Raw genomic sequence first — 11,346 nt, forward strand, 5'->3', positions numbered from 1 at the left:
TTGCAATGTATTTGTTATCATTTTATTAATTCTGATAGAATTTACCTACTTAAAATTATCTGTTAGATTAAGGACCTGCCCGAAACGCTGCGCGTACTAGTGGCTTTACAAGAGTGTAGATACTGTACTATGCTATGTATTCTCACAAACCCAATGTACCTTCTTGTATATAAATAAATAAATAAAATAAATAAATACATTCATAATTCTCCTAGTTTGATGACTTGTCACAGGAAGCGAGTGGCGCCACCTTTTTCTACATACGAGTAATCCCTTGGGAATGACCCAGGCTACCAGTCAGGTCATTACCAATTCTCTCTCAATATTTCATGTTAGATCTTATGGACTTTCTGTATTAACAGTCCTAATGTTGCAGTTTAAATAAATAGCTGCTAATAATGGCTTATTATGTATTTACATAATAACTTGCTATGCTCATTTGTATTTTTAATTTCATAAAATACATAATTAATACGAGTTACAGACACAAATCACATATTGCTGGCAAGAAGGGATTATTAGCCATCGCCGATGGTAATGTGAATCCTCCTTGTGTAGTCGAGAAAACTTATGTATGGTTCAAGGGAAGCTACGCGCGCTCTCCGGACAACCAGTCCTCATATAAATTACGTTGCTTTTCGCTCGTATGCGCACTCAGGCTAAAAATCGACGTAATTCAAAATGAAATCGACTCACGAAAGTGGTTTAGTGTTTTGGGCCCTCTGGCTTAGGCTGTTAGGTTAGGAGAGGAAATTTTCAATTAACGGTTTTCCTGACGTTTTGAAACCTTAGAACTTTCTGTTTTGGAAAAAAAAAATGCAAAATTTTATTGGAAAATAAAATTTCATTTTGAATTATACGATATTTGGCCGTAGCGCATACGAGCGAAAAGAGGACGGGTCTGGTAATGGCGCCGCCTTCAGGAGGGAACAAAGACAAGGAGCCTCACCTTGAATCTGACGTCTCTGGAGTCTTCTCCGTAGCTTCGAGAGTAGACTGGTTGACAGGCGAGGTCCGCTTTAGCCGGGGATTATCGCAGGGTTCAAATCCCAGGCACAGAGAGCGAGGCAGGAAGTCTTCAAAAAACGATTCTTCGCGGCGGGGATCGTATTCCAGGGACTTGCCCGAAACGCTACGCGTACTAGTGGCTGTACAAGAATGTAACAACTCTTGTATATATCTAAAATATATATATATATATATATATATATATATATATATATATATATATAAAAGGGCTACTTTTTAGCGTTTTGAGTGTCGACTGTCGAAGGCGGCGCCGTGAGCTCCCAATACAGCGGCTCAGCCAGTCACCTCCAGGCATACCTGGAGGTAACTGGCTAAATAATTTAGGTCTATTTCTTGGATCATCTCGGTATCTGAACCACCTGGTGAAGAATCATATAATTTCGGACAAATGCATATACTGGATGCACCCTTTCCCAGAGAATATTCCAACCATGTCTCTGATCTTCCACGAACACACTTAACTAAGTTTGTCATAATCATGTCTTTCAGATCACCCTCTTGTCTTAAGTTAGGGCACATTAGTACGACAGTTTCTTGACGTTGGGAACGCTTGTAAAATGGGCTGCGGTAAACTTTAATTAACTCTCCTAATTGTTGCCCAACAACATACACCGAGAAGTGTACCTCGGTGTTTATACACGAAGAATTTACTTTATGTCTGGATAGATATTGTCCAGGACTAAATTATTCTTGCTGGTTGGTTAATTAGCTCTTGTCATCGGTGGCTTGATAACTATCGAGAGGGGGAAGGTCACTACGGGCTCACCATAGCCCGTGCTACTTGGAACTTTCTGTTCCAAGTAGCAAATCTTAAACAACAACAACAATATCGAGAGGGTGATAGGCTTTGTACAGAACACCACCTCACCGGCCACAATATCCAAGAGCGGCTTTGGTTCAATACTGAACCCACGTTATCATCATTGTTTCAACGTTTGATGACCAAACCGCTCATTAGGAAGTGGAGAAACGATGTTTCGGTCCGTTCCTGGACCATTAACACTGCTTAATAATGGTCCAGAACGGACCGAAACATCGTCGTTTCAACACTTTCTGATGTGTGATTAAGTCATCATATTTTCAGCCACATTATTATGACTTATCATCTACATTTGAATCAACGTTGATTTTGCGTTAAATTGGCGTTGCTCTTGGATATTGTAGCCACTGGGACACCACTTGACTAACACCATAAACCTGTAACATGGATGTAGAGCTGATTCCTTTATGGGACCTCACCACTAACTTAGCCAGAGGAGGGTAATATCTAAAATAAAATAAATAAAATAAAATGTTTATTTAGGTAAGGTACATACATACAAGAAATTTTTACAAAGATTGGTTGACTTATAGGTAGAGCTAGTACATTCAATGCCTAAAGCCACTATTACGCAAAGCGTTTCGGGCATGAAAAACTTAAATGACAATTAACAATTAACCAATTCAGCCCCACAAAGAAACGGGAAACGTTGCCACCTATTTAGTCCCACGACGAAAGGAAAATATTACAGATTATCCAAGCCCACAAAGAAACTAGAAACATTCCAGCCTATTCATTCCCATGGCGAAACTGGAAACATTACAGCCTATTCATTCCTATGACGAAACCGGAAACATTACAGCTTATTCATTCCCACGAAGAAACATAAAATATTACAACCTATTTAATCCCATTTTTAGGTTTGGGTAATTTAGTATATTAGCTTAATGACGTCAGCGCTCGAGAGGACGGGCTTATGTGATTGTTAAGTCAGGAAGTTGTACTGAATAGCTGTAACGAACTGTATGGTGAAATGCACTTTTTCATGGAACATAAATGTAGAGACGTGCGTGAACTATAATGAAAAGGTTGGTGTAGTTCTCGTGGTGGATATCACAGAAAGCATAAATTTATTGAATACAAAAATGGTTTAACTTATTTAAATTATTTTTATATTGTATTCATGCCTTTGTGGTGAAATTCCAGATTTGCTTTTGTTTTTTTATTAAAAAAGCAATTCACACTTTTCAACCTTGAAATCCCTACAAGACACATTTGAGTTTAATGTTTTTTCTCACCCAGAAAAGTACTGCAGCAAGATTTCTGAATTTAGCAAATGAGCTTGATGAAAAAATTATTACTTTTGAATACCTTAAGAATAATTTCATTTGTTTCTTTTTCAGAAGGGCTTCACTCTTGCCTCTGCAGGGAAAAGGGTCTTCCAAGCTATGGCCGCATCGTGGTGAATCATATGAAATCTGGCCCGCGATAACAAATGAATTTGACACCCCTGGCCTAAGTAGGGATCACAAATATACCTAAATAGCTTCCTGTTCCTGACATTGGTAAGCAAATTGACGTCACAAAATGGTTACCCACTAATATGAAGGCCGTCACAGCTTGTTTTCAATAAATAAACAAAGTGTGATTGAACAGCACTTTGCAGGAGTAAAAGACGAGACTAAGAGGTGGGATATGAGGACAGACTAAGACCTGAAACATGAGGACACTGCATCATTTCCATCCAACCAAGTGTCCCGAATTGGACTTGTAGGTAAACCTGGCAGAGAGCTATAGGTGCGTGTATAAGGAGTGAGTTACGTCAGGTACTTGAAGGGGGAGAAACCCAGGTTTAGCGCCCACCAGCCAGGGAATCCCAGCACACGCTGGCTAGCCATAAACGGGGCTACACTTTAGGGCGGGAGGTGAGTCAACAGTACGTTACTGGCCAAACACAAATCATGCTCAATATGGTTGACCATTACGGCAAGTATCATCACTCACTATTATTCCACGACGTCACCCAACATTGCCCCACGACCTCACCCCACCCTTGTCTCACATCATCCACCGTTGTCCCACAACATCACCCGCCATTGTCCCACAGCATCATCCAACATTGTTCCACGACCTCACCCGCTATTGTCCCACAACATCACCCATCATTTCTCCACGACATCACCCGCCGTTGTTCCACAACATCACCCACCGTTGTCCCACAACATCACCCGCCATTGTCCCACAGCATCATCCAACATTGTTCCACGACCTCACCCACCATTGTCCCACAAAATCACCCATCATTTCTCCGCGACATCACCCGCCGTTGTCCCACAACATCACCCACCATTGTCCCACGACATCACCCGCCGTTGTCCCACAACATCACCCACCATTGTCCCACGACATCACCCGCCGTTGTCCCACAACATCACCCACCATTGTCCCACGACTTCACCCGCCGTTGTCCTACGACATCACCCGCCATTGTCCCACGACATCACCCACCATTGTCCCACGACATCACCCACCATTGTCCCACGACATCACCCACTCACCCTCCCTGAATAACAACGTTCCATAACCCTGAATAACGAGCAGTGGATGCTTGGGGAAGCAACAAACGGAGGATGTGTTCATGGTCGGGAAGCAGGTGAGAATAGCAATGTTTTCACACTTCACACAACAATAGCTTCTTCCTGCAATCTGAAATCTTAAAAATCACAATGGCTCTACTTAACCAAAAACGTTTTATACCAAGCAACCCCCTACGCTCGGTTTGCCACTCCGTAATAAATGCGACTGTTTTGCCTTGCCGGAAACACACGCATAAACCCATCGAGGCCGATTCATAGAAAACGTATTTTGTGTGATACTTCAATGTTTACTAAGGCGTGTAATTTTCAACAGATTGTTCGACTGGGTTAAAAATCCGAGTGTTACGTGAGAGCACATGTGTAATTTACACGGCGTTCCGAGCGGGGTGCGTGGCTTCACCAGCGAGGATATATAAGAGGAGCGCTGGAAGGCGCATCTGTCGTCCTCTCCTAGCCCTGTGGCCTGCAATTCAGCCGGACGCACCGTCTTGCGTCACCTGTGTAGTGCTGCCCTCAGCGATACATACCGACATGAAGCTCCCAGCCCTCCTCCTGAGCCTTGTTGTTGTGGCTGCCAGGTAACGTCGCCTTGTAGAGGGTTGACAAACGACTTGAATGCTCTCTTAATTGTTTTATCTTCTTTCACGCCCTGTGATAGTGTTTTTGCTCTGTGAAATTACTATATTAAGGACCCAATACATCCTGTGGGAGGTTTAGGTCTATTATCGACCCGTATCTATTGTGGGAGGTTTTTGTTTAGTACTGACCCAGTACCCATTCAATGGGGAGAGTTAGCCTATTGTAGACCCAGTACCGTCCTCTGGTTGGTTAGTTTAATTAGTGCATCATGGCCCACGTACCCATCATCGTTGGGTTCAGGGACTGGGCATCAATGTTCTTCAAGCTTAGTAATTTTGCATTTGCTGTAAATTGTTTGACTTATTAGTTACTGGGGTTCACTACTTTATTATTTTCATCTTGATGACGGATATGCGTACAGACTCCAGACACACACAATGGCCCAAGGGACAAGAAACTACAATAGCAATATTGTAGTTTCCTGCCCGAAACGCTATGCGTACTAGTGGCTTTACAAGAATGTAAACACATTATGCTATATATTCTCATAAACCCAATGTACCTTCATGAACATAAAAATAAATAAATATTTCTTCTGTTTGCTCAGCGTGGAAGGAAAACAGCTGCCAGGGTGCACACCATGTGAGCTAGTGAGGTGCGCAGGTGGACCCGAGACAATGAAGTGTGCTTATGGCATTGTAAAGGACTTTTGCGGCTGCTGCTATGACTGCGGCCAAGTGAGTATATATGTAGGTCTATACCCGCGGGCAGACATTGTATGATGATTTTAAATATTGTCGTGCAACTTTGAAATGGAACGTATTGCAGGATTATAACATTTTGTTAAGTTAATTTCAGGCTATATGATAGCCTCTTATTTATTTATTTGTATTTCAGATTTTTTTTTGGAGCACTTTCAAAACGTCGGGAAAACTTTAGTCAGTCAATGATTTAATTCAATGAGATGCGTGAGTGTGTGTTGCTTTAATGAGATCTGTGAGTGTGTGTTGCTTTAATGAGATCTGTGAGTGTGTGTTGCTTTAATGAGATGTGTGAGTGTGTGTTGCTTTAATGAGATGTGTGAGTGTGTGTTGCTTTAATGAGATGTACTCACCTATTTGTGCTTGCGGGGGTTGAGCTTTGGCTCTTTGGTCCCGCCTCTCAACTGGTGTACAGATTCCTGAGCCAACTGGGCTCTATCATATCTACATTTAAAACTGTGTATGGAGTCAGCCTCCACCACATCACTGCCTAGTGCATTCCATCCGTTAACTACTCTGACACTGAAAAAGTTCCTTCTAACGTCTCTGTGGCTCATGTGGGTACTCAGTTTCCACCTGTGTCCCCTTGTTCGCGTCCCACCAGTGTTGAATATCCTTGTTTACCCGATCGATTCCCCTGAGGATTTTGTAGGTTGTGATCATGTATCCCCTTACTCTTCTGTCTTCCAGTGTCGTAAGGTGCATTTCCCGCAGCCTTTCCTCGTAACTCATGCCTCTTAGTTCTGGGACTAGTCTAGTGGCAAACCTTTGTACTTTTTCCAGCTTCGGCTTGTGCTTGACAAGGTACGGGCTGCATGCTGGGGCCGCATACTCCAGGATTGGTCTTACATATGTGGTGTACAAGATTCTGAATGATTCCTTACACAGGTTCCTGAACGCTGTTCTGATGTTAGCAGCCTCGCATATGCCGCAGACGTTATTCTTTTTATGTGGGCTTCAGGAGACAGGTTTGGTGTGATATCAACTCCTAGATCTTTCTCTCTGTTCGTTTCATTAAGTACTTCATCTCCTATTCTGTATCCTGTGTTTGGCATCCTATTTCCACCACCTAGTTTCATTACTTTGCATTTACTCGGGTTGAACTTCAACAGCCATATGTTGGACCATTCACTCAGTCTGTCTAGTCATCTTGTAGCCTCCTACTATCGTCCTCAGTTTCAATCCTCCTCATAATTTTTGCATCATCGGCAAACATTGAGAGAAACGATTCTATACCCTCTGGAAGATCATTTACATATATCAGAAACAGTATAGGTCCAAGGACTGACCCCTGCGGGACTCCACTCGTAACGTCTCGCCAATCTGAGACCTCCCCCCTCACACAGACTCGTTGTCTCCTGTTACTTAGGTACTCCTGTATCCAACGGAGTACCTTCCCTTTCACTCCAGCCTGCATCTCCAGTTTTTTCACTAGCCTCTTGTGTGGCACTGTATCAAAGGCTTTCTGACAATCCAAAAATATGCAGTCTGCCCACCCTTCTCTTTCTTGCCTTATTTTTGTTGCCTGGTCGTAGAATTCAAGTAACCCTGTGTGTATATGTGTGAGTGTGTGTGTGTTGCTTTAATGAGATGTGTGAGTGTGTGTGTGTGTTGCTTTAATGAGATGTGAGTGTGTGTGTGTGTGTGTTGCTTTAATGAGATGTGTGTGAGTGTGTGTTGCTTTAATGAGATGTGTGAGTGTGTGTTGCTGTAACGAGATGTGTGAGTGTGTGTTGCTTTAATGAGAGATGTGAGTGTGTGTGTGTTGCTCAGGAGGTGTGAGTGTGTGTGTGTTGCTCAGGAGGTGTGAGTGTGTTGCTCAGGAGGTGTGAGTGTGTGTGTATTGCTCAGGAGGTGTGAGTGTGTGTGTGTTGCTCAGGAGGTGTGAGTGTGTGTGTGTTGCTCAGGTGTGAGTGTGTGTGTGTTGCTCAGGAGTTGTGAGTGTGTGTGTGTTGCTCAGGAGTTGTGAGTGTGTGTGTATTGCTCAGGAGGAGGTGTGAGTGTGTGTGTGTTGCTCAGGAGGTGTGAGTGTGTGTGTGTGTTGCTCAGGAGGTGTGAGTGTGTGTGTATTGCTCAGGAGGTGTGAGTGTGTGTGTGTTGCTCAGGTGTGAGTGTATGTGTGTTGCTCAGGAGGTGTGAGTGTATGTGTGTTGCTCAGGTGTGAGTGTGTGTGTATTGCTCAGGAGGTGTGAGTGTGTGTGTATTGCTCAGGAGGTGTGAGTGTATGTGTGTTGCTCAGGTGTGAGTGTGTGTGTTGCTCAGGAGGAGGTGTGAGTGTGTGTGTATTGCTCAGGAGGTGTGAGTGTGTGTGTGTTGCTCAGGAGGTGTGAGTGTATGTGTGTTGCTCAGGAGGTGTGAGTGTGTGTGTGTTGCTCAGGAGGTGTGAGTGTGTGTGTGTTGCTCAGGAGGTGTGAGTGTGTGTGTGTTGCTCAGGAGTTGTGAGTGTGTGTGTATTGCTCAGGAGGAGGTGTGAGTGTGTGTGTGTTGCTCAGGAGGTGTGAGTGTGTGTGTGTTGCTCAGGAGGTGTGAGTGTATGTGTGTTGCTCAGGAGGTGTGAGTGTATGTGTGTTGCTCAGGAGGTGTGAGTGTGTGTGTGTTGCTCAGGAGGTGTGAGTGTGTGTGTGTTGCTCAGGAGGTGTGAGTGTGTGTGTGTTGCTCAGGAGGTGTGAGTGTGTGTGTGTTGCTCAGGAGGTGTGAGTGTGTGTGTGTTGCTCAGGAGGTGTGAGTGTGTGTGTGTTGCTCAGGAGGTGTGAGTGTGTGTGTGTTGCTCAGGAGGTGTGAGTGTGTGTGTGTTGCTCAGGAGTTGTGAGTGTGTGTGTGTTGCTCAGGAGGTGTGAGTGTGTGTGTGTTGCTCAGGTGTGAGTGTGTGTGTGTTGCTCAGGAGTTGTGAGTGTGTGTGTGTTGCTCAGGAGGAGGTGTGAGTGCGTGTGTGTTGCTCAGGAGGAGGTGTGAGTGTGTGTGTGTTGCTCAGGAGGTGTGAGTGTGTGTGTGTTGCTCAGGAGGAGGTGTGAGTGTGTGTGTATTGCTCAGGAGGTGTGAGTGTGTGTGTGTTGCTCAGGAGGTGTGAGTGTGTGTGTGTTGCTCAGGAGGTGTGAGTGTGTGTGTGTTGCTCAGGAGGTGTGAGTGTGTGTGTGTTGCTCAGGAGGAGGTGTGAGTGTGTGTGTGTTGCTCAGGAGGTGTGAGTGTGTGTGTGTTGCTCAGGAGGAGGTGTGAGTGTATGATGCTTTGGTGAAAGACTGGAACGCAATGTTGCGAGAACACTTTATTGGAGATGAAACTTCATCTATGAAATCTTTATCCCGTCTACCCCCCTCGCCCCCCACCCTCCCCCTTCCACCCAAACACACGGGGCCTCACGGCTGAGTGGTTAGCGCTCGGAGGTCGTAGTCCTAATGGCCCGGGCTCGATTCCCGGCGGAGGCGGAAACAAATGGTCAGTTTCTTTCACCCTGATGCACCTGTTCACCTCGCAGTAAATAGGTACCTGGTATTGAAACTAAAAAAGAGGAGATGAAGACAGTGGTATTGACGACAATCATGTGATAAATTAAGGGCTTTCTATTCCAGATATCTCTACTGACTCTTCATCAAGTGGTCTAAATCTAATTCTTGAGCACACAGTTTAGAACTAGTTATATATGTATCATGTTACCTTGTACATGAGAATGTTAACTAACATTGAAATTAATTATTGAGGTATACACACAAAGGGATATTTAACTAACGTGATGTGTGTCTCACTGCAGCCCTTGGGAAGCGCTTGTGGGCACAACCACGGCACCTGCGGGGAGGGTCTGGTCTGTAGTCCCTCCAGGACTCAGGGCACTTGTGTTCCCAGCCCTACGACGGTCAAGGGGTAATCTCCAGCCGCTCTTTCATCGGCAGTCACCGCTACGACCCACCTGCCGCCACTAGAACGACTCTCCTGCTGTCTACTGTCACCAGAACGACTCTCTTGCTGTCTACTGTCACCGGGACGACTCTCTTGCTGTCTACTGTCACCGGAACGACTCTCCTGCTGTCTACTGTCACCAGAACGACTCTCCTGCTGTCTACTGTCACCGGGACGACTCTCTTGCTGTCTACTGTCACCAGAAAGACTCTCCTGCTGTCTACTGTCACCAGAACGACTCTCCTGCTGTCTACTGTCACCAGAAAGACTCTCCTGCTGTCTACTGTCACCAGAAAGACTCTCCTGCTGTCTACTGTCACCAGAACGACTCTCCTGCTGTCTACTGTCACCAGAAAGACTCTCCTGCTGTCTACTGTCACCAGAAAGACTCTCCTGCTGTCTACTGTCACCAGAATGACTCTCCTGCTGTCTACTGTCACCAGAATGACTCTCCTGCTGTCTACTGTCACCAGAATGACTCTCCTGCTGTCTACTGTCACCAGAACGACTCTCCTGCTGTCTACTGTCACCAGAATGACTCTCCTGCTGTCTACTGTCACCAGAATGACTCTCTTGCTGTCTACTGTCACCAGAATGACTCTCCTGCTGTCTACTGTCACCAGAATGACTCTCCTGCTGTCTACTGTCACCAGAATGACTCTCCTGCTGTCTACTGTCACCAGAATGACTCTCTTGCTGTATCCTGTTCATATAAGCCACATTCCAGGGGGTTAACCTTAAGCAAACTATGTATTTAACCACAGAAACCAAACATATTCCATCAAGCCAATACCTCACTATCACTTCCACTGCAGCTAGTATCTGTAGTTAAATTATATTCAACAATTTGCTATGTTTAATTTATCATTTGTTCAAACAAGGTATGCGAGGTTTATAACCAACCAAAACATATTTCAAATTACATGCAACAAATTACATATGAGTAATAATTCAACCTTATGCATCACGCAGTATGAAACTAAATGAATAATTTTGACTGAAATGAAAGCAAAAATGCAAGTTAACATGAAATAAATAAAGGCATTTGAGCATGAGTCACACGGACCCCAAGTCCTGAGTTTGTTAGAAAATCTTAATAGAAATAATTATAATTTAGATGAGTTCAATAAAAAACGATTATAAGTTAAATTATTTAAATAAAAATAAGTAAGAGAGTAAGAGAGAGAGAGAGAGAGAGAGAGAGAGAGAGAGAGAGAGAGAGAGAGAGAGAGAGAGAGAGAGAGAGAGAGGGAGGGAGGGAGGGAGGGAGGGAGGGAGGGAGAGAGAGAGAGAGAGAGAGAGAGAGAGAGAGAGAGAGAGAGAGAGAGAGAGGGAGGGAGGGAGGGAGGGAGGGAGGGAGGGAGGGAGGGAGGGAGGGAGGGAGGGAGGGAGGGAGAGAGAGAGAGAGAGAGAGAGAGAGAGAGAGAGAGAGAGAGAGAGAGAGAGAGAGAGAGAGAGAGAGAGAGAGAGAGAGAGAGAGAGAGAGAGAGAGAGAGAGAGAGAGAGAGAGAGAGAGAGAGAGAGAGAGAGAGAGAGAGAGAGGGAGGGAGGGAGGGAGGGAGGGAGGGAGAGAGAGAGAGAGAGAGAGAGAGAGAGAGAGAGAGAGAGAGAGAGAGAGAGAGAGAGAGAGAGAGAGAGAGAGAGAGAGAGAGAGAGAGAGAGGGAGAGGGAGAGGGAGAGGGAGAGGGAGAGGGAGAGGGAGAGGGAGAGAGAGAGAGAGAGAGAGAGA

At 44.9% G+C, this 11,346-nt stretch overlaps 1 protein-coding gene across 1 annotated transcript; it reads right to left on the reverse strand.

Annotated features, from left to right (window-relative positions):
* Positions 1-9,542: 9,542 nt before the first annotated feature.
* On the reverse strand, positions 9,543-10,328 carry LOC123766955 (chloride intracellular channel protein 6-like). Its single transcript, XM_045756445.2, has one exon. It carries the CDS (start codon positions 10,326-10,328, stop codon positions 9,543-9,545), a length of 786 nt encoding a protein of 261 aa, XP_045612401.2.
* Positions 10,329-11,346: the final 1,018 nt, after the last annotated feature.

The sequence above is a fragment of the Procambarus clarkii genome, chromosome 60 (genome assembly GCF_040958095.1).
Source record: "Procambarus clarkii isolate CNS0578487 chromosome 60, FALCON_Pclarkii_2.0, whole genome shotgun sequence".
NCBI lineage: Eukaryota > Metazoa > Arthropoda > Malacostraca > Decapoda > Cambaridae > Procambarus > Procambarus clarkii.

Excerpts from the sequence above, each read along its gene's own strand:
- LOC123766955 (XM_045756445.2), bottom strand. The coding sequence starts at position 10,328 with ATGAACAGGATACAGCAAGAGAGTCATTCTGGTGACAGTAGACAGCAG.